Source organism: Eublepharis macularius, chromosome 4 (assembly GCF_028583425.1).
Source record: "Eublepharis macularius isolate TG4126 chromosome 4, MPM_Emac_v1.0, whole genome shotgun sequence".
Lineage (NCBI taxonomy): Eukaryota > Metazoa > Chordata > Lepidosauria > Squamata > Eublepharidae > Eublepharis > Eublepharis macularius.
Genome location: NC_072793.1, coordinates 47,137,464 through 47,158,602, shown reverse-complemented (window position 1 = coordinate 47,158,602; position 21,139 = coordinate 47,137,464). Strand labels below are relative to the sequence as shown.

The 21,139-nt window shown below is 40.5% G+C and overlaps 2 protein-coding genes across 5 annotated transcripts in view; both read right to left on the bottom strand.

Moving 5' to 3' along the window:
- Nucleotides 1-21,139, bottom strand: part of LOC129328233 (PDZ domain-containing protein GIPC1) — a 116,297-nt gene that overhangs the window by 38,326 nt on the left and 56,832 nt on the right. The window contains exon 1 of one of the 2 annotated variants that reach the window (XM_054977159.1): nucleotides 3,389-3,421. The exons of the other annotated variant lie outside the window; for it this stretch is intronic. The gene's annotated coding sequence lies outside the window, so the exon portion shown is untranslated. Of the gene's footprint in view, nucleotides 1-3,388; nucleotides 3,422-21,139 lie in introns of those variants that run through there. 2 annotated transcript variants of the gene reach the window in all.
- The window catches only part of LOC129328232 (dnaJ homolog subfamily B member 1-like), a 67,674-nt gene continuing 57,034 nt past the window's right edge, over nucleotides 10,500-21,139 (bottom strand). The window contains exons 1-3 of one of the 3 annotated variants that reach the window (XM_054977155.1): nucleotides 13,567-13,817; nucleotides 11,261-11,826; nucleotides 10,500-10,850 (exon numbers count right to left, since the gene is read on the bottom strand). In XM_054977155.1, the coding sequence (XP_054833130.1) occupies nucleotides 10,620-10,850; nucleotides 11,261-11,826; nucleotides 13,567-13,777 (1,008 nt within the window). In that variant the 5' untranslated portion in view covers nucleotides 13,778-13,817 and the 3' untranslated portion in view covers nucleotides 10,500-10,619. Of the gene's footprint in view, nucleotides 10,851-11,250; nucleotides 11,827-13,566; nucleotides 13,818-21,139 lie in introns of those variants that run through there. The other 2 variants (XM_054977156.1, XM_054977157.1) reach the window with 2 other exon arrangements.

Below are 21,139 nucleotides of genomic sequence, written 5' to 3'. Positions count from 1 at the left end.
ACTGTTAGATACACATCAAATTCTAAGCTCCAGATAACTGCAATTCTTGAATAGACTTCCCTCTTGAATCCTCTGTATTGACAAGAATTACTTTATCTAGTCCTAAACAATTGGAAGGATGATTGCCAGGCCTCTGCATAAGCCTTCCAATGGAGATTATTGTGAATTTTCTAGACAGTTTAGCTATGCCTGTATACCCTTCGGTTAGTGAAAAACATCTCTGCCAGTTGCATTTGAATCCTCTATGCATGTTTACAAAAAACTCCCACTGATTTCAAAAGGATTTAATCCCAAGTTAAGTGTACTTATGACTGCAGCCTACATTTTTCATCCTGTCTTTCCTTTCTAGTGTGTCTTGTCACCAACAACTGCAACCCCAGCAGCTGTTGGTACTATTTAATGTTTAGTCAGTCTATTTTTGACACTGCATAGTAAAGCAAATAAACACAGCTGAAAAAAGGCCTTCTCCCAACTCAGGCTAACCTGGAAAATAGCCCCGTACCTTGACAAGGCCGATCTGGCCACCTGGATTCATGCCATGGTAACATCGAGACTAGACTACTGCAATGCATTTTATATAGGTTCCCCTCAAAGTCAATTCAGAGACTCCTGCTACTGTAGAATGCCGCAGCTTGATTGTAATCAGGAGCTAGGTGGAACAGACATATTACTCCCATTCTGCAGTCACTCCATTGACCACCCATCAGTTACCTGGCTCAATTCAAGGTTTTGATGATCACATACAAAGCCTTTCATGGCCTTGGCCCCTCATATTTGAGGGAGTTTCTCCCCCTATGCTCCACCACAGCAGCTTCACTCATCTGAACAGGACCTTCTGCAGATAATCTGTCGAGTCTCAGTAATAAAGGTAAACTATAAATAAATAAATATGAAGCAGTTCCTCCATCGATGCTAACAGTGTAAGTAAGATTGAGAAGACAAAAGTGAAGATAGTTTTGATTAAGTAGCAACATGGGTTAACTTTTGTTTTACTCCAGTGTACATTTTTATTTAGATAATTATACCCTGCTTTTCTCCAATGGGGATCCAAAGCAGTTTACATCTTTGTCACCTCTGCCATTTTATCTATTTTAATAACAAGAACCAAATGGGGGGAAATTATTTTAAAATGTCTTTGACAGACTATTTCCAGGCATTTTCCAATATGCCATTTTCTATTTTTGCAACAAATGATGTTCAATTGTGATCCACAATTACCCTCAAATCCTTATCAGCAGAGCTACAAGCTGGCTAGCCTTGTTAGTCCTTCTAACACTGTAAGTACAGTATAACAAATAGTGGCTATTTCCTAGACTAGTAAAACATGGGTATTAACTTCACGAGCACTATCGTTATAATGGAGGAGGTGGGGAATATGTGAAAGAAACATTTTAGGACTCCAATTAAGCTTTTTGTTATTTTGATGAATGAACATTTTAAAAGTGAAAATAGCTAGAAGCATCATTAGGGCTATTTGCATTCGCTGATCCCTGAATTCCGCGAGAAAATAACAAATGACACCACATCGTAAAGTGGGAGCAGTTTCCTGTTTCACGAACTGGTGACCAGCAACCTCAAATTGATAAGGTAATGGGGATTTCTAGACATCAGATCGGGAAAATTTAGGTACTAAACTAACAGACCTGGTGGGTTATTTTGTACATGTTTGTATGAAGTGGGCAGCTCAAAATTCATCAGTAATGACAATATAACAAGGGCTTGGTATAGTTTGTAAAGGTTCTCATATTTTGTTAACAGAATTAAGTTGAATTTCTCTATATGGTTTTGTTTTTCATAAGTATTCCACTTCCGCGATTTTCAAAGAATTTGGGACGTTTACAAGGGATTGAGAGACAACTGTGAATGCTATAGTAAACAAACAGCAGAAAGAATCATGTGTGTGAGGGTGGGAACAACTGTGCGGTGGCTTTAAAATGCCAGCTCCCCCCCCAACTGTGGGAAGCCTCTTTCTAACTTGAGCCTTCCTTGAAAACACCTCCATGCATTTGCAAAGTCATTTCAGCAAGTTATAGGAACTGAGAAATCTCTGCTTTTGAGGTTTAAAAGAGTACTAAAGCACTATATTCCATATTCATGCACTGAACTGTCAGACGTAACAGTTATGACTATAGATTAGACCTGCCTGCCATCATCTAGGTGTATACCAAATGTATCTCCCACCCCAATCTTCTGCCTAAATAGTTTGAGGTTAGAAGTAGGAAGTAGATGGCGTGTATGTTTCTTTTGCTTTAATGCAGGAATCTTTACAGTACCTTTGTTGTAAGGACTGAAATGAGGCAATAATAAATAGGAAATACAGTACAGATCTTTTTCTCTGGTTTTTGCAAACATGGACCCCAAGTGCATCAATTACAGCAAAACAAATGAAATCTTTACACCTAGCCACTGCTTACCACAGAGCTAAGCAGGATCCAGTAACACCACAGAGAGAGGAACAACTTTTAATCTCAGCAAACATACCTGTGAAGGGGAGTTCTACAAAGATCAGTAGAAACACAAAATATAAGAGAAAAGATTGAAAGATCAGCGCACACACATTCCATGTGCTTTCCCCGTTTCCCAGTCACTTTAGAGCAGACCTCACTGAGGAGAGCTAAAAACAACTCATAAGGCCAGGAAAGTGTGTTTCCTCAGTTAATAGTCATTTGGGTGTTACTATCAGGTTATCTTCTATTAGTGCTCCACAAGCAAAGGAAATAAAGTCAACACCATCTATAGTGAAACTGGTTCTTCCATTTATAATGAGGATGTAAAGGTAGTGTCTTCTAGTCTACTGTCACTGGAAATAACAAAGAGAGAAAAGAGACAGACTCGGCACACTCTGAACTAGAGAATCATCAGTGACTTCCACCGACTTACAAAACAGTTCTTGTGAGGCTTTTTCTCCCTCACTATGCGAGCATATAGAGGGTTCACTAATTTTTTCACCTCTCTTTGACCATTTGAGATCAGAGCACAGGTTAGCTATGGAAATCAACATTTGTTTCCTGGGGGAGGCCAGCAAGAAAGCTGAAGCACGTTCAGCAAAAACTGCCACTTGCCTACACTCCTAACAAAGTACCCAGGAATCTCGACTCTCCTTTCAAAATGTCTCGGGGCCAACTGGGCCTTCACACGCATTTTGTATCCAGGCAACCCTGGCCGGGCTTTCGACATGTGCGAACAGGCAGGAAGCCTCTTTCTGTGGGATGGGGGTGGGGAAAGAGCGCTGGATGACAGAACTCCTGGGCTCTTCTCCCGCTCCTTGCTCAGCCTTACCCAAAGCTGTCTTAACCCCCTCCCCATATTCAGTAGCCCCCCGGAAAAGACCCTCCTCCCCTCCCCCAAAGCCCCCTAACAACGCGCATCCCCCACCTCTCCGACTTACCCCAGTCCGTTTCCTTGCCGGGCCCGTCCCTCAGCCAAACTACAGCCGAGCGCGGCCAGGCCCGTCCCTCAGAAGCAGGCGGGGCCCAGAGCCGCGCCTCCTAACCAATCGGAGGAGATTTCGCGTGGGTCCTTGGCCAATCGCAGCCTCCTCTCCTTAGGCGGACCGATCTTGATCTTTCCTATCAAGTTCGCCTACTCGCTCCAAGGGGCGGCTCAGAGCGCGGGGCAGGAATGGGGGAGGAAAGGATGGGCCTTTCTTGAAGGTGGAGGGCAGGAAAGCGCCCGCCGGGAAGCGCAGCAGGAATAACGCTTCATACGTGCAGCGAGCTCCGTTCGGCGAATCCGCCCTCCAGCCTACGTCGTCGTGACCCTGCTCATGGCCTTCTAGTGGCCCCTTCCTGTCATTACATTTTCCTGAAGCCAATAGGAGGGCAAAAGGCCGGGTTTAGGCTTAGCTCAGGGGAGGGAGAGCGGGCTGGTTGGTGCCTGGCGCGCCTCCGCGGAGCAGTGCGAGAGGGAGCATTTGTACAAACGGCCGTCTTCTTATCCCCCACGGGCCTCTCTGGCGGTTGGAAAGGGGCACACGGTTCATCCCTGGAGCCCGGCCCAGTCTTTCGCATACAATAAGGAAGCACGCGCCTTCTCTGGCCAGCCGCACCCAGCTCCACATCCGACAGCAGAGTGAGCGCTTTTACATCGGAGCGTGTCGCCGCCAGCCAGCCTTCCAACCCTCCAGGGGCACAATTGCTGCTGCTGATCTAGCGCAGCTAATGAAATACAACAACAATAAATAAGGGGCCATCAAGTCGCAACCCCTCGTGTGGTTTTCAAGGCAGGAGATGAGAGATGAGCAGCGGCGGCTTGGCCATTGGCGGAGTATCTCAGCCGGATCGACCGATAGGGCTGCGATGCTAGATACGCTTACCATGGATGTAATGGAGATTAGTGCCGAGTACTCGCGTCGAGGGAGTGGGGGCGGAACTGGACGCTCTGGTCAAAGTCCTCGGGAACTACAATCGTTGCAGGGATAATCTGAGCACCGCTCCTTGTCGCTAGTTTAAGCCGTGGTGACACGGCAGTTGCCACAAAACGCGGAGGAGGGGGAGGCACAATGAGCACACAATCATTTATTAGAAAGCTGTGTTAGAAGATACTTCGTTGGGAGGAAATGTATCCTCGAAATGAATTTATTATCTTAAATATAAATTGCCTTAAGTGGCCACTCGCACTTTACCTAGCAGTTAAGTCCTACTGAACTCCTGGGGCTCACTTCCTCGAAATAAACCTGCCAAGGATTGCATTAATTTCTGTTTGGGTTTGAACCCGAACACTTTTTCTTGAAAAAGTATTTTAGTCCGACAGTAACAATCCCACTATCACAGTTTTAATGGATCTAATGTGCCTACCGTATAATGAAGCGTTGGGGCATACAACAAACCCAATTCAATTTCTGGAATAAGTCTAGTACAGCAAAAGGTGTTAATTGACCCCCAATCAGCAAACAGTTCCGTAATCCCGCTTGTAGGAAATGTGGCGAGTTTGAAGTTAATCTAACAAAGTTATTCGATCTATAGGATGATTTATGAAAACTAGTGAGTGAATTTTCCTTTGCTCATTCGGTACCTGATACAGCCTAGATCTATTTTCCTAAATAAAGATGTAAATAGCTCAGAACTGACATGTAGCCTTGATTGCTGACTAGTTTTATGGGGCTTTGCTATTAAATGGGCATCCCAGGAGCATTTAACGTTTACACAAAGGAATATTTTATGTTAATATCATATACATCTTTTTAAAGTGTTTTAATGAAAACTTAATTGCTTAACCACCATTGTGACTTAATGACAACTTGCTGCTTTCCTTATTGATACACAACTCTTCCCCTCTCCCTTTCCTCTATTACTCCATTTACTTACCTGGGATGAAGACTGAAGACAAAGCCTGTGTGTTTACATAAGGCTTTTATTTTAGTAGCTTCACTTCTGGCTAATTTTGTACCATGCAAGTAACTTGCTTTTTATTTCATTATGTTTAAAAATTATGTAATTTCATTGAAAAAAATTGGAAAAGTAAAAAATTGAGAAAATGATTTTTTTTTTTAAAAAAAAGGCACAGCTTGACTCTGCACAGGTAGACATACAGCAACTCAGCCATCTTGGAATACAGAACAAAAACAAAACATGTTCAGATAAGAGTGGCTTAAATGAGTTGAGTAAAGTTGACACTGCAAGAAATAACCTAATATTGTATTCTGGTGTTTAGCTGTATATGAGCTTTGCATGTTATAGTGTCTTTACAGAAAATGCATGAAAATATACAGAAGCCTTTCACTGGTAGCAGTACAAAGGGTATAAGCTGGAACACATCCTTCAGAATGTCCAAGGGAAACCTACATTCTGTTTCTTGAGCCCAACTGTGCAACTTCTTAAAGGATCTTCCTGCCCATTGTCCTGCTCCTCCTCTAGAAGAGACTTATTGATTCAACTTCCATGGAGATAGATCAAGATTGATAGCCGTGTTTGTAGCAGTAGAAAAGAGCAAGAGTCCAGTAGCACCTATAAGACTAACAAAATTTTATGGTAGGGTATGAGCTTTTGTGAGCTCTGAAGAACTGAGCTGTGGCTTACAAAAGCGCATACCCTACCACAAATTTTGTTGGTCTTACAGGTGCTACTGGACTCTTGCTCTTTTCTACTGATTCAGTTTCATTGAGTGCCAATTCCAGGGACATCCACTGAAGTTGATGGGCGAAAGATTTGAGAGTCACAAAAAGTAATTATTTACTCAATGAGTAATCAATTAACAGTGCAATCCTATGCAGAGCTACAGCCTTCTAAGTCCATTGAAGTCAATGGGTTTAGGAAGGAGTAACTGCTCAGAATAGCACAGTATTTTGTGGAATTCACTCCCACTGATGGTCACAAGCATAAATGGTTTTAAGAAGGACCTAGACAGATTCACCAAGGATAGTTCTTCAGTGCGTACAAATCATAGCAACCTCTGAATATCAGTACTAGGAGACCTTGATCTCTATGTTGTCAACCCCACCCACAGCAACTGGTTGGCCAGTGTGTGAAACTGGATGTTTGACCAGATAGACCACAGGTTGGATCCACTGGGGGGGGGGTGGTTCTTATGTTATGAAAGAACTTGTGCTCCTCCTCCTCCTCACTAGCATTTGTCTATAATAATAACATTCTATTTATAGACCTCCCTTCAGGATGACTTAACACCCACTCAGAGCGGCTTAGAATGTATGTCATTATCCCCACAACAAAACACCTTGTGACGTGGGTGGGGCTAAGAGAGCTCCTAGAAGCTGTGACTGACCCAAGGTCACCCAGCTGGCTTCAAGTGGTGGAGAGGGGAATCAAACTCGGTTCTCCAGATTACAGTCCCACGCTCTTAACCACTACACCAAACTGGCTCTCATTTTATACAAGAAGGTGATACTTCTTTTGGAACCCTACTAATGTTCAAATTCAACAATTTAAATGTGCCAGAAATAAAGATTTCAGGCCCTAAAGGTGGCTACTGAATTTTAAAAAAATGTAAAACTTCAGTGGGCAGACAGATATAATGTATCTGTAAGGTATAGGAAGGAAGCAGATTGTTATTACGTAGCTGAATGTACACATAGTAGACATTAAACATTGGCATTGATTTCTACACCAAGCATTTTGGCCACTTCTGGTTGCCAGTATGATACTCCTAGTCCTAGCAGCCATCTCTCTGAAACATATCTTACAAAAGCCTTACCGAATCATTAAATTTAGCAAGTCATTGATTCTTTTAGCTATATACGTTATGTGCAATTTCCCCCAAGGGCTTAAGCATATTATACCTCACATATCCCATATTTACAAGTGACATGAGACATACTCTCCTCCTCTACGGGTCAGGGGACCTTCATGAACTGCATAAGAGGCAAAGTGTGTGTGGCTGGGGGTCTACAATGAAAGAGGGAATTGGCAGAAGTTCCTCCCCTCAACTGAAGGCCCCTCTGTCAGAGGAAAAGAGACCATAAATCACATGTTGTATCTACAGTCAGCAACACTAACACAAATATGTGTCCTCCTGTACCCTTTAAACATGGCACAATTCTACAATTTATCACTTAGGTCTAAGGAAATAGCATGTAACCCCCATATTGCTTATATGACTGCACATAAGCAGGTTTCATTGCTTATACAAGTATAGTGCAGGTACAGCAAGCTACAGCCAATTGCAGCTTCCTAGTGGAAGTGAAATTCAAATAGCTGCAGGTTGCTGCATGAAGGGCTCTTTGGATAAAGAAACGGTAGAAATGTGAAGCAGCTCCGACTCTTAATGAGGGTCACAGACCATCAGAGATAAGCCCCTGTAGCGATAATCTATGCCAAGCTGGGAAAGAACTGCCTTTTTGCTAAAATGATCTAAATAACTTGAGGGAGTGAATTCCTAATTTACTAACCTCATTTTAGAGCTGCTTGCCGTACAACTTCCTACAATAGCAACTACACATGCAGAAATTTCTATGCACACAAGTCACATATGAAAAGCACAAATACATCTATTTCACTGTATGCACATGCAACAGTAAACCACAACTGGCCACAGCTTCCAGGTACATACATCCATGCAGCAAAATATATAGGTACATTTGTTACATAGGATGAGCAACACACAGTTGGCACAAAATCTTCTCTGAAAAATCTAGCATTACAGTGACCATTCGTTAAAGCATGATTTTATATTTCTTTTTGATATGGCCAAAATGGGTGTGCAGGTCAGTTTTCCTCACTTATGACCATGGCTCTTGTGTCAAATCCTGTCCTCTTCACTAGTGTTTTTCTCTGCATGAATTATACTGGGAAGGAAAGACAGGTTTGAAGTAAGGTGCTTACTATTTTATCCATCAGTCCCAATCTTTCTCAAAATACAAGATCAGGCTGGCCCAGTCTTGGAAGTGTTACAGAATAATCCCAGCAGAGTTGAAAGCACAAATAGGTAATCGCCTAAAGCAGTCACTTGCATGTGGTAATTGCATTATATAAAACAGCTCCTGTAAATTAGGTAGGAACACGTATTATTTGTGCTGACTCTGGTCTGTGAAGAAACTATTGCCCCATACTTTCATCAGGATGACTGTCATGCTAAGGAATCTTCAATAAGACTAATAGTGAATTTTCTTCTACAAGCCTCTAATTACATCATAGATTTTTGTCACAGCATGGGCAGAGAGGAGCCCATGATTCAGACAGAACATCTCAGTTAAGACAGCGAGCCAGGAAGCATTCTCAGCCATAAGCACCCTAGATACTTTCTTAGGTAAGCCAATATTCTCCTAATTGAACCTATATACCTACAATGCACAGCTATTCATTTTATCTTACAGGGGCCATTGTAAGAATTACTGAGACTTACCTGTGCAAGGCACTAATGTGTTCTATTTAGTTGTCAGCTGGACAATTCCCTTTTATGTACAACCTACCAAGCCATTAAAAAAGGGCACAAGAGAAAAAGAGAGGTACATGTAGCAAACAAAAATAAAGGGAAAATGACAATGGAAGTAAGGAGTAGCTCCTCAGGATGACCAACAGCTTGAGAAACTACCAAACGATAAGCAAGTCTGACTGGTTTGGCAAAATAAAAGACCCATAGAGTGATCGTTTCTATCCTCCCACATATCTGTTCAGGATCAAAAAGCACAAGGCTTCTATAGATCCACAGCAAAATCTACAATCTTTAAGCACGAGGGGCAAGATTCTTTTATAATCTCACAGCATTATTTCCTAGAATGCATGCCCATAAAATCCTTACAAAAATACACAAGAGGATTCATGCAGTAATTATAGTAATTGAGAATTCTGTAGTGATGTGATTATGACCATATGGCAAGATAAGGTAGAGTCTACCCTAACATCCTTAGGTGGTCTGTTAGGCTAGCACTATGACCATGAAGAAAGAATTGGAAGTAATCTTACAAAAGAAGTTGAGCAGAAGACACTGACCAGCTCTTACTATAGCAATCTCAGTTTCTTCACTAATATTCACTACTAGTCTAATTCTTCTTCAAGCTCAGATAGCTTAACAGAGTGCCTGCAGACAGCAAACAATCTTTGAGTTCAGTTACAGAAAAGCTGCATTTTACTTTCTGCTCAAGCTGAAGACCACCTTCAAATTCTGGAACATATCCATACATTCCATTTTTAGTCTTTAATTATGCAGGATGTTTATAGTGTTTTCCAACCAGATCCTTTACAAGGTTTACAATGTCTCCATTGTCTTGGGTTTCATGGCTATTACCCACCACGACTCATGTCTTGCTTCAGTTAAGCACCTTGGGACTGTCAATTTTTCATTCTATAAATATTTTCATCAATTTATGTAAGGGGATGTACTTCTACTAGAAAAACAGCTCTTTTCTGGGGAGAAAACCTCCTGGAGCTGTCCTTTCTTTTGAAAAAAAAATCAAGCCCTTTGAAATGTTTATTAGCTAAGCCTTCAACTATGGCACTGATATTCTACCAGCCTTTAAAAACAGACAAAATGACCTACAGCCATCAGTGCTTATGTAGAAGAGCTATAAACTAGAAACCATAAGTTTCAATGAAAAAACCTATAAACACCTTTATATACTTTAATAATTACCTAGTGTGCTATTGGCTTAAGAGAGAAGAATGTATTGCACTTCCCTTTCTGAAAGGGCAAATTGTTTCCATTTTAGGAGAAACAGTGCATGGCACTATTTAGGAAGGATACCTCTCAGAGCAGTGAGAAAATAGGTTAAAGGAATATCAGAGATAAACCACTGTAAAAGAGCTAAGTGTAGAATGGTACAAGAGACAATACAGTACAGCAAAGACAAGAGATTGAAGAAGTTTACTATGAAGTCCAGTTTCAGGTTTGAGACTTATTCTTTCCAGTGGAAGTTCTACATGACATGCCTTAAGTAGGGCTAGCCAATCAAGTGAAGGCAGTAAACTGTGATTGGCTGTCATCCGTGTAAGATGTTTTGCCAACTCCTTCCATCAGTGGCTGTTCACTGGTATAAGAGCAATGACAACTCGGGGCTAAAGTCACTGATGAATGCAATACACAGCTTGCAAGATTTGGATTATCTGGAAAACTTTTAGCAATATGAAGTTACTCCCCGACTCTCTTGCCAAAAGAGACCCTGAAATCCTGATAGTCCAAAAATCCTCTGCTTTGGAGGCATTTCAGTCCAATTTTCACTGAAAATCTCACTATATTGGCAAGATCTGTTCTAGGACACTTTTAGAAGCCTGTGGAATTCTGTCCGGGAATCTTACATCAAACTCAATAATAAGATCCCCTCGCTGGTTTACATTCTTGGGAAATGGAAGACCTTCTCCAGGAATTCTTCGCTTCATTCCAGGTTTAATGACATCCTTGAATACCATTGGTATGGTCCTACCATCGAGTGTTGGAGTATTCACAGTACAACCACACAAAGCCTAAATATAAAAAAGAGACATTAATAAGTTTTCTTCTGACAGGATTTCTGGAGAGGAAACTTAATTTCCATTCAGCCAACCCCCCAAAAAGATCTTAATGGGTCAACAACACTGTACAAAAATTCATAAAGACCAAGGAAAGATTGTTAAAAGTAATCTGAACTTTGAAGCCACCACAGGACTTCTTTTTGTGGCCCCATTCAAACTGATCACAAGAACCCATTTGCTCCCGTAAGATATTGGACTATACTGTTTAATCAAGAATGTAGTAAGCATGTTCATCATGTACATCCTTAGATTCTAGAAAGAGGAAGGGGGGAAGAGTATCCCAATTTTTCCTCCTATTTTTAGGATCTAGAACATCCTTCCTGACCTCATTTGTCACCAACAAACCTTATACCTTCATTTACCTCACGGAGGCTGATCTTGGCTGGGTATACAATATCAGATCCATCTCTCTTAAAAATGCTGTGTGGCTTGTCCTTTAAAACAAAGACAATATCAGCTGGAATGTTGTTTGGCGTTTGGTCTCCTTCTTTGGGGAAAGTAATCTTTGTTCCTTCTTTCCATCCACGTTTTACTTCAATTGTGAGGATCTTATCTTCATTACGTGTGGTTTTCCCATCCGCATTAAGACGTTTATGGGAAATTTTCATTTTCTTGGTGCATCCAGTATAAATCTCCTCCAAGGATACTCTCAACTCATGAGTAATAGGAGGGTCTTGTTTTTTGCGCACATTTTCATGGCCTCCACGAGTGCGAGTAAAGCCAATGTTTCCAAAGCTTTGAAAATTTGCAAAAGGATCATCGACATCCATGTCTTCATCTCCATTCCTCTGCACAAAAAAGGTATCAAAAGGATTGCGCCCACCGAAGAACTCTGCAAACATGGCATGAGGGTCTCCATGAAAGGTGTAGGTAAATGAGGTGCCATTGGGACCTCCCATGCTGCAGCTGGGACCACCTCCCTTTAGCCCTGAAATACAGAAACATAGGAATAAACCTTTTCCAACAGTTTCTCAACTGTAATCTCTCATTTACATATCAAGAACTCCAATCCTGAAAGCCTCTCCTCTTGGCCTTTTTTTTACTTCAATACTGAAATGTACCAACTGTTTTTTAGAATTCTAGGCAAGTATTTTCAGTAAGCCCTTTAATGTGCACTACCTCACATGTGATCTGGGAGTGTTGTAAGGTATTTATACTAGGTGTCATCTTTAGTACAATTGCTGAGGGCGTCCTCTTGTTTTGACTTACAGGAGTATTAATTTCAGGATGGACAGTCGAATAAGCCTACAGTCCAAAGCACTGAACAAGCAAAAGCTCTATTCTCATAACGTTTAGTGGCAATACCAAGGATTCAAAACTTCCACAAACACAGTAGTACATTTCACCACAGCTTGCACAGCTATATTAACGTACTTGGTGATTTAGAAACATTTCTACCAAGTGAAACTAATATTGTAAATAAGAGGTTAGCACATACCAAAAAAATGCTAGAATCTTCTAGCAACTCCTAGAACAGTCCTGTAGCAAAGGCTCCACCTATCTTAGAAAGCCTGTCATGCAGCCAAGCACAGCCGATCCATGTTATCAGCACTTATTTACAATAAACTATTAAGCATTTACTAACTAAGCACAAGCAATACAATATGAACCAGCAAAGAAAAGCTCTACAAACCAAACAGAATTTGGATAATGAAAGACTTCCATTTCATACACTACATACACCAATATGTCAAGACAATGGCATAAAATGTCTGGTGTACACAACAAGCTGCGCCTCAATTGATGAAGAGATATGCATGAAGCAATCTTTTGTCTTACTCTAAATATATGACAGATGCCCAGACAACAGTAATTCAGACCATTCTACACTGGGTATTTTTTGTTCTTCATTTTCTTTCCTGCCTTAAGTATTTGAACTTGATTTCAAAGTAGGCTTCCCAGACAGGAAGAACCTGTAGGGTAGTGGTAAACTTTTAAGGAGTGACCTTAATGTAACAAAAACAATTCAAAGATGGCAACTAATCTGGCCAGTCTCCAAGGCGACACAGCAAAATAACGTGTTCTTTCTTCTCCCTTCACTTTTCTTGGGAAACCAGTCCTGGTAGATTTGTTGCTGAACACTCATTTTGACAGCCACTCCAAAGGGAAATGCTCCTTAACAGCCCTAAAACTTCGATCGTCAAGTGAAGACGCAACACTCTCCGAACTAACAAGATAGTATCTTTCAATAACTAGACAAACAAAGAGTAAGAAAGTCATGGGGGGAAAGAATCATAGAATATTTTCTTGTACCAGTGAAACTTCTTGATGGGCCCTGTTTGAAAAGTCATGCCTGAACGCATTCAGGAAGTTTAAGCTTTAGCTTTTGTTCCAGTAGCTCCGTTCCTTAGGCACAGACCCTGCGTTTCTGACACCTGAAAAAGGTTTTTTTTAAAAAAAGAACCCTCCCTTTACACGCCAACCAAATTTCCCCCTTCTCCAGATCCTACAGATACAAAATGAACACATAGCAGTCTCTGCATTTCTAACCTGTTATCCAATGTCTACCCACTTGAAAGTAATCCCTAGTGAATTTAATGGGAGTTGCTTCTGATAAAAACAGACACTGGACTGGCGTCTGAACTTCCCTCCCACCATCCCTCCCCACTATGAAGCCCCTCAGGCCCAGCCCGCCCGGCTCATTGTAAGCCCCCCTTCGAAGACGCACCCTCTTCTCCGAGCTTATCGAAGATGTCGCGCTTCTTGGGATCGCTGAGTACGTCGTATGCCTCGGCTATCTCCTTGAAGCGTTCCTCGGCGCCAGGATCCTTGTTCTTGTCCGGGTGGTAGCGCAGCGCCTGCTTCCGATACGCCTTCTTAATATCTTCCTCGGAGGCTCCACGGGCCAGGCCCAGAATGCGATAGTAGTCTTTCCCCATCGCCTATCCCTAAGCCGCCACCTACCTCTTCGTCCAAGCTATACCTCCGTGGCAGCCGTTTCCCCCTCCGTATTTATATGGCAGGCGGAGGAATCTTCCAGAGCTTACTGCAACAGTCTCCGCCTAAGCCCTGCCTATCCAGGCTGTTCTCCGCGCTCTCTGCCAATGGGGATGCGGCGTGCGTCACACACGGTAGGGAAGTAACGGTTGCCGAGAGCCCGCCTCCCATCTTAATCGCCAAGGTGAAAAACGTTCGTCGTGCCACCGACTGCTTTTTTCTTTTTGGCCTGCCGAGTTCTGGCCGTTAGAACTCTCAGCTTCCGCGCTCGTGCCAACGAATCGGGGGGAGGAGGTAGTTGACTGCGCAGGAATTAGGACCGTCTTGTAAACTGCCCAATTATATGGGACGAAGGAACTCCGCTCTCAGGCCACGCCCCTAGTTTGCCGGTACCGAAGCCAACCAATCCTCAAGAGTTTCAACATGGCAACCCGCCCCTTTCCTATAGCCGTGCTCTTGAGTATAGTATTTAAGTATATTGAGTATATAAACGAAACCACACATGGAACAATTAAAAGCCGGCTGATTTTTTTAAAAAAGAAGACATTATTGGTCCTGTGTTAATAAATATCCAATAATAGCTTCAAGAAGAGGGGAAGGACGTTTCATAGCTGGGGAGGGAGCCTCTGAAGAAGACTTACTTTTTGTGACAACCTGTCTCACTTCAGATGAGGGGGGGCACAAAGATGGGCCTAATTCATAATGGAAACTTAACAGGCAGTCAGTAATATCCTACTTGTAATAGTCTTCCCCAGCTAGCAATCTTGCTATTGCGTTCTGGAACAAGTGAAGCTTCTGGAATGCCTTTCAGAGATAAGCAGCGCCACACAGCACATTGCAGTAATGAAGGGAGGAGGTGACAGAAGATTGGACTACCCTGATCAGATCACTTTTCAGTTCTTACAGGTAGGAAACTGGCTGGATCTGTTTAAAGACACTTCCTATTCGGGATGAAATCAGAGTGTCAGTCTCTAGATCTATCTTACAGCACTCCTATATGGCAAACCTAATTCCTTCTGGAGAAATCTGCACCAACCAACATAATCTCACTCTTATGTGGAATGAGGTCCAGTTTCTTAGCCTTCATCCCACTTCATGCTATTTTTTAAAAAAATGTATACATCATATTTATCAGCCAATACAGGCTCTCCAGATACCTTTACACGTACCAGGAAGTATACAATTCAAAAGAAACTGAAACCAAACAAGAACGTAACAGAACACTAAAAAAATGAACAGCAGTCTTATAGAGCCTTAAAAACCTGGAGCTAGATTACATCAAAAGTTGTTTGGGAACATCCAGCAAAACCACAGTGCTTCTATGATTATATGAATAAGGTCAGGTGCTGACACGTGTGTCAGCTGCCAACTATATATTCACCTCACTGGAAAACTTGAAGCAAAGGCTGGATGGATGCTGTAGTTGTACATTTTTGCACTGGTTGGATGTTGGAATAGATCACCTCCAAGATACCTTCCAACTCTGTGACAGATCGGTCTACAACCAACCACAGTTTTATGCAGGCCAGCCAGCCAATGACCCCTTTGCTATTTCCTGGTATGTGTAACAAGCACATAAAGTACCAGCAACTTCCAAGTCACTCTATTTTGAACAGGTGTTTCCTGAAAATTCCTGAAATGTTCTCTTGTTTCTAGGAGATATCGTGCAGTATATTTATAATTCTTACGGCTGTTCATTATAGCATAGAACAGTCATATTTTTGTGTATGACAGTTTTGAAATGTTGCTTTATCAATGAGAGTTCAGGAAATAATTGCATATTGGCAAATATTGGCAATTAGGAATTATTTCAGTTGCTTCTACTTGGTTGTACAACAACAAACTTCATGTGTTAAGGGACTTGATAAAAGATCATTCGCATGGGTTTTTTTTCCTGGTATATTCTATTATTAAAAATTGCTCTATGGAGAAATTTACTGATCAAACGTTTAGTATGGCGAAACTCTTTGAAGCTTGTCTTTTCTAATTTTGCAAGGCTGTCTTATTCGGAAATGTGGAATATTTACCTATGGAGTTGTGGAGTTCTAGAATAATGGATAATCTTTTAAAATATTCTGCTACAGATATTTGCTCTCTTTGTTTTAATGCATTCTTGCAATTAATCTATGCCCAATGGCTGCACAGATGATCTTAAAAAGATGGTAGCTACAGTCCTTAGGACAGTTACTTAAAAACCAGTAGGACTTTTTTCCAAGTTAACTATGCATGGGATTGGGCTGCTTGCTGCGACAGTGGGGAACTGTCAAGAACTCTTTTTCTACTGCTGCTATATCTGCAAATATCATTCAACAAGAGGAGAGTTCGGCTGATGAAAGAATGGGTAAATGCCAGGCTATCTCCACCTTATTAGTGAGTCACCATCAGCCCATTTAATTTTTTGTACTTACTCTGATGACAAAAATCATTTGTAGTCAGTTTTGCCTGACTTTGAATTGAGTTGGAGAAGTTTTCTTTATTTGGGTCAGTTTGAGTCTCTTGCTCCATAGGAAGTTCTTAGTGATATGAATGTGACTGCTACTGTTACTCATCCTAGTGGTAAAAGTTGGGATTCAGGCTTATTCCTTTACGGGGTAGGGCTATCAATGCCTCCATCAGAGAGGGAAGAATTTGGTTTTGAAGTGCAGTTATTGAGGCCCTGCTCAGAAACTTACCTTGAGTGAAAATTCAGAACTACCTGTAGCATTGCCTCCAGTTCCATATGTACAGTAAAGTTTCTAGACCCCCGTTGATCTGCTTTTCAGATTGAGCGTGATATTATGTTGTTTTTATGGCCTTATTAAATAATCTTCATTTAGTTGAGCACTTGATATGGGAAACAGCACTGTAATTTTGGATTGTGTTTGTGTGTGATAAATGAAGGTGCTTTGGAAATACTGTATTTTGTTCATACAGTCTTTTCAAGAAATGAGTTGGGGAAAACTGGTTCTCTTTGTTTGGAACAGAACCTGGGTGACTTCCGGTTTGGATCTATGGCGGGCTGACGTTGTCTAGGGAACTGGACCATCCAAGTTGCTGTTTTTCTGGCTGGCAGGTGCCTCAACCGCCTGCAGCCCCCCGCTTTCAGGCAGAAAGTGGGCTGGAACGCTTTGTGACCCCGAGAGTGAGTGATCTCGGCAGAGGGGGGGGGTTCTGAATCAAGGACTCTCCCCCTGCCTTGAGGTCCCTTCGAAGAAGGGTGGCTACTATCTCTGCAGCAGCTTTGGAGTCAATGAGTTGGCATAAGACCATCATACCCAAGCCCCAGCAACAGATTTGAGCGAAGATTGGCAAAGAAGCAGCAATTACAACCCAAAAGAAAGGACTGAGAGGTAAAGATTACTATCTCCCCTTACGGATGTGATTTTGCCTTAAGGACTAAAGTTTCAATTTGGAATTAAAGATTTAAGTTAAATGGAAGAGCTGTTAATGCCACCTGGGAAAAAATTGTGAGATTTTGAAGAAATTTAAAGCGTAAAAGAGCAAAAAAAGAACTTTTGTTTACATACCTGTGTTTGGGAAATAGCGACGCGAAGGGAAGGAGTGTGGGAAACGGTGGAAATATCGCGAGAAAAAAGTTCGTTTACAGGAGCAGCGAGACGTGTAAAGAAAGGCAGGAAGTACGTCAGAGAATCAATGGAAGGAAAACAACAAGGAGCAGAAGAGGAAGCGGAAGTACGCCATTTTAAGAGAGGGAAAGGTTGAATGCTTCACCATAGAGTGTACCATAGAGAAAAAATGCCCGACATTTTGGATAGTGTAACAAAAATTTTTGGAGCTGTACCTAATTTTAAGAGACAGTTATAAATACAAAAATTGACAAATGAAAAAACGGAGCTTAGAAAGAGGGCGGACTTGTGGGCAGGTACTAAAGCAAGCCCAACGATGTCGAAGAAAGATAAGGACTGGCAGACAGCGATCGAAATCTTGGATAAAAAGGTAACAGAGGGAAATAAAGAGCTTAATGAGACTATACAAAAATCACAGCAAATCGTGTTAAAGGATATTAAAGAAGCAATAAAGTCGGAAGTGGCGGAATTGGTAAAAAATATTGATGAGATTAGAAAAGAGCTTCAAGTAACTCATCAGAAAGTTAAGGATGTGGAAATAAAAACAAAATTTGGCTACAAATTTAAAAGTAGAAATCTCAGCGTTAAGTGACAGGATGGCTGTTATGGAATATAAAATCACGGAAAAACAACTGAGATTTAGAGGTGTCCCTGAATCTATGTCGAAATCAGCGCAGGATCAAATTACAGAAATACTAGCAGAGTTTTTAAATAAACAACCAGAGGAGATTGCAGCTAACCTAGATATAGTCTATAGAATTAACTCAAGCTATGCATTACAAAAAGACCTGCCAAGAGATATTATTGCCCAGTTAACTACAAAAAGAATGAAAGAGGAAATTATTAGAAAGCATTTTGAGAGCCCGTTGGTGATTGAAGGGAAATGGGTGAGAGTGATGAAAGAATTACCAAGGAGAATTTTGTTGGAGAGGAAAAAATACAGAGATTTAACCCAGAAGCTAAAAAATTTGAACATAAGGTACAGATGAGAAATACTGGAAGGTCTGAGTTTTGAATTTCAAACTTTGAGGAGAGTAATCAAATCACGGCATGACATGGAGGTTTTTATGGCAGATAATGAAAAGGACTTGCTCAAGTAGATCTTGAATATGGAGAGCAAATTAATATCGTGGAATGTAAATGGACTTAATTCACCTTCGAAACATAAGGCATTATTTCATTGGCTAGCAAAACAAAATTGTAATATAATTTGTCTACAAGAGACTCACATAAAGGATCAGGACTCTAAATATTTAAGAAATAAAAAATTGAGAAAGGAATTTGTGGCTTCAGCAAAACAAAAGAAGAGAGGAATTGTAATCTATATAAAAGAAGAATTACAACCAAAATTGGTTTTTAGTGACATTGATGGTAGATACTTGGCGATGGAATTTAATTGGAATGCAAAACCCCCCCTTAATTATGGGAATTTATGCTCCGAATGGTTCGAAGGAACAGTTTTTTAGAGAAATTGTGACACAATTAGAACAATTGACTTATGATCAGGTGATAGTGGCTGGAGATTTTAATGGTGTAGTGGATTTACAATTGGACAAAAAAACAAAGGCAGTCAAAAATAAAATGGGAAGATTACCAAAGTCTTTTTTTGAATTGGAAAAAGAGGAAAATTTGGAAGATATTTGGAGGAAATATAATTCAAAAATAAAGCAATATACACATTATTCGGCAAGCCACCAATCACTATCAAGAATTGATATGATTTGGGCGTCTAAAGATTTAGTAATATGGACAAAGGAGGTGGAAATTATGCCAAGAATAAGCTCAGACCATAATCCTGTTTTGTGGAGATTTGGAATGGGGCGTAAAAAATTAAGATGGAGAATGAATGAAGACCTTCTCCAAAATCAGGGTAACCTGGATGTTCTTCAGAAGGAGACAAAATATTTTATTCAGTATAATTTTGACCAAGGGGTGCCAATCCAGAAGGTATGGGATGCATATAAAGCAGTTATTCGGGGTGTATTAATTGACTTTAATGCTAGAGATAAGAAAAATAAGGGAAAAAAATTAAAGGAGATACAAGAAAAGATTGCTTAAAAGGAGCAACAGTTGAAGAAAAGACCAGGGAAAAAGAAATTGCAACAGGAGATAAAAATTCTACAAGAACAAATAAAAGCAATGGAAAATAAAGAGTTGGAATGGGAGCTGAAAAGATTAAGACAAAAGTCTTTTGAAGGAGCCAACAAACCTGGAAAATATTTAGCGTAGCAAATGAAAAAAAAGAGGGAGAAAAAACTTATATGCAAAATTGTAGAAGATGGGAAAGAACTGATTGATCAACCAGTAATAAGCAGAGCATTTTACAAATTTTATGCTAAATTGTATCAGAAAAAATCTGTGGATATTAATTTGATTGATGAATATCTTCAGAGCATAAATTTACCAACTATATCGAATAAACTGAAAGAGAGATTAAATGCTAAAATTACAGAACTGGAAATAGTGGAGACAATACAAACAACAAAACTGGGAAAGGCACCAGGACCAGATGGAATATCTGCAAGATTTTATAAGGCAATGACTAAAGAGCTGACACCATTTTTGCAGAAGGTAATGAATGGAATACTGGAAGGAAATGGGCTGCCCGAAACATGGAATGAAGCAAATATTACGTTGATACTAAAGGAGGGGCAGGACTTATTGAATGTTAAAAATTATGGACCAATTTCTTTAACAAATAATGACTATAAAATTTTTGCTAAGATATTAGCAGAAAGGCTGGCTGATGGAATTTGTTGCAGAAGAACAAGCAGGTTTTTTGCCAGATAGACAAATTAAAGATAATTTGAGAGTGGTAATAAATGCAATAGAATATTATGAAAAACATCCAGGAAAGGAGGCCGGCTTCTTTTTTGTGGATGCAGAGAAGGCATTTGATAATTTGAATTGGGACTTTATGTTTGCAATTATGGAGAAGATGCAGATGGGAAAAGAATTTATACAAGCAGTGAAAGCAATATACAAAGACCAGTGTGCAGCAACTGTGGTAAATAACGAGTTAACAAAAAAATTGGAAATAAGAAAAGGAACGAGACAAGGTTGCCCACTTTCGCCATTGTTGTTTGTAACGGTACTAGAAATTTTATTAAGACAAATACGGGAAGATGACAATATAAGAGGCATGAAAATTAAGGGTTTTTCATACCAAGTAAAAGCATTTGCTGATGACGTAATGGTTATAATTGAGAATCCAACTCAAAATATGCCAAAGTTGTTAAACAAAATAAAAGAATTTGGGGACCTTGCTGGGTTTTATATTAATAAAAGTAAATCTAAGTTATGTAAAAATATGACCAAGCAAAAACAGCAAGAATTAATGAAGATAACAAACTGCGAGGTGGTACATAAAGTAAAGTATTTGGGGATTGAGCTCACTGCTAAGAATATTGACTTGTTCAAGAATAACTACGATAAATTGTGGCAACAAATAGATAGAGACATGATGAAATGGAACAAATTGAACTTGTCGTGGTTAGGCCGTATTGCAGTGATTAAAATGAATGTACTTCCAAGGATGATGTTTCTACTGCAAACAATACCGATAGTAAAAGATAAAAAGCAGTTTGAAAAATGGCAGAGAAAAATACTAAATTTTGGGTGGGCAGGAAAGAAACCGAGAGTGAAAATGAAAGTGTTATATGATGCCAAGGAAAGAGGAGGACTACAATTACCTAACTTGAGACTATATCATGAAGCAATTTGTTTAGTTTGGCTGAA